The sequence below is a fragment of the Monopterus albus genome, unplaced genomic scaffold (genome assembly GCF_001952655.1).
Source record: "Monopterus albus unplaced genomic scaffold, M_albus_1.0 scaffold411.1, whole genome shotgun sequence".
NCBI classification, from domain to species: domain Eukaryota; kingdom Metazoa; phylum Chordata; class Actinopteri; order Synbranchiformes; family Synbranchidae; genus Monopterus; species Monopterus albus.
The window spans coordinates 252,659-253,805 of record NW_018128291.1 but is presented as its reverse complement, the minus strand read 5'-3'; the positions used below and the strand labels follow the sequence as shown (position 1 = coordinate 253,805).

Below are 1,147 nucleotides of genomic sequence, written 5' to 3'. Positions count from 1 at the left end.
TGTATGACGTCACAAACTTAAAGTCACTGGTTCGAGAACCTGTTGTCAGGTATGCGTCATAGTTGTAGGTGCTGCGTAAAGTTCCTGTGCCGTCAACATCTGCGTAATTAGGAGGGAGATAAGCGCTGGGGATGGCGACTGCTCCGTCAAACAACAGTCTGGGCTTCCTCCTGCGACAAAACCTCACACCCAGGATGATGATGATGAAGGTCAGAAAAAAGGTGGACACACACACCAGCGCGATGATCAGGTAGGAGGTCAGTTTGGAGTTCTTCTCATCATAAGAAATGTCCTTCAGCTCTGGCACCTCAGCCAAGTTATCAGAAATCAGTAAGTACATGGAGCAGGTGGCAGAGAGAGAGGGCTGTCCGTTATCTTTCACCGCCACAATCAGGTTCTGTTTCATGCTGTCAGACTCAGAAATGTCCCGCTGTGTCCTAATCTCTCCACTGTGGACACCAATAGTGAAAAGGCCCGGATCAGTGGATTTCATTATGTGATAGGACAACCAGGCGTTCTGTCCGGAGTCCGCGTCCACAGCGATCACTTTGGAAACCAGAGCGCCTCCGTGTGCAGCTTTGGGGACCAGCTCGGTCATCAAGGACTTGCCCTCTGGGGCGGGGTACAGGATCTGAGGACAGTTGTCGTTCACATCCGATATGAAGACACTGACGCTCACGTTGCTGCTGAGCGGAGGAGAACCGTTGTCTCTGGCCATCACGTGGACTTTAAAGCTCCTGAACTGTTCATAATCAAACGACCTCACAGCGTGGATCACCCCCGTGTCTCCGTTAACAGACACATAGGAGGACACCGGGGCACCGTTCACCTCACCAGGTAACACAGAATAAATCACTGTACCGTTTTGTCTCCAGTCGGGGTCTCGAGCAGTGACGGAACATAAAGTGGAGCCAGGTTTGTTATTCTCACTCACATATGCGCTGTAGGACTGTTCCTCAAACACAGGTGGGTTGTCGTTGATGTCTGCTACAGATAACTGAACAGTTTTAGAGGAGGACAGAGGTGGAGAGCCCTCGTCAGTGGCTGTGATTGTAATGTTGTAATCAGACACCAGTTCACGGTCCAGTTGTCCTGTGGTCACCAGGGAATAATAGTTTTTAATAGAAGGAACCAACTTAAAGGGGAC

General features: G+C 50.3%; 1 protein-coding gene across 1 annotated transcript in view; it reads right to left on the bottom strand.

Moving 5' to 3' along the window:
• The window catches only part of LOC109951819 (protocadherin beta-16-like), an 11,155-nt gene that overhangs the window by 8,783 nt on the left and 1,225 nt on the right, over positions 1-1,147 (bottom strand). Inside the window, exon 2 of the mRNA XM_020586520.1 lies at positions 28-1,135. Within this exon, the coding sequence (XP_020442176.1) occupies positions 28-1,135 (1,108 nt within the window). The remainder of the gene's footprint in view (positions 1-27; positions 1,136-1,147) is intronic.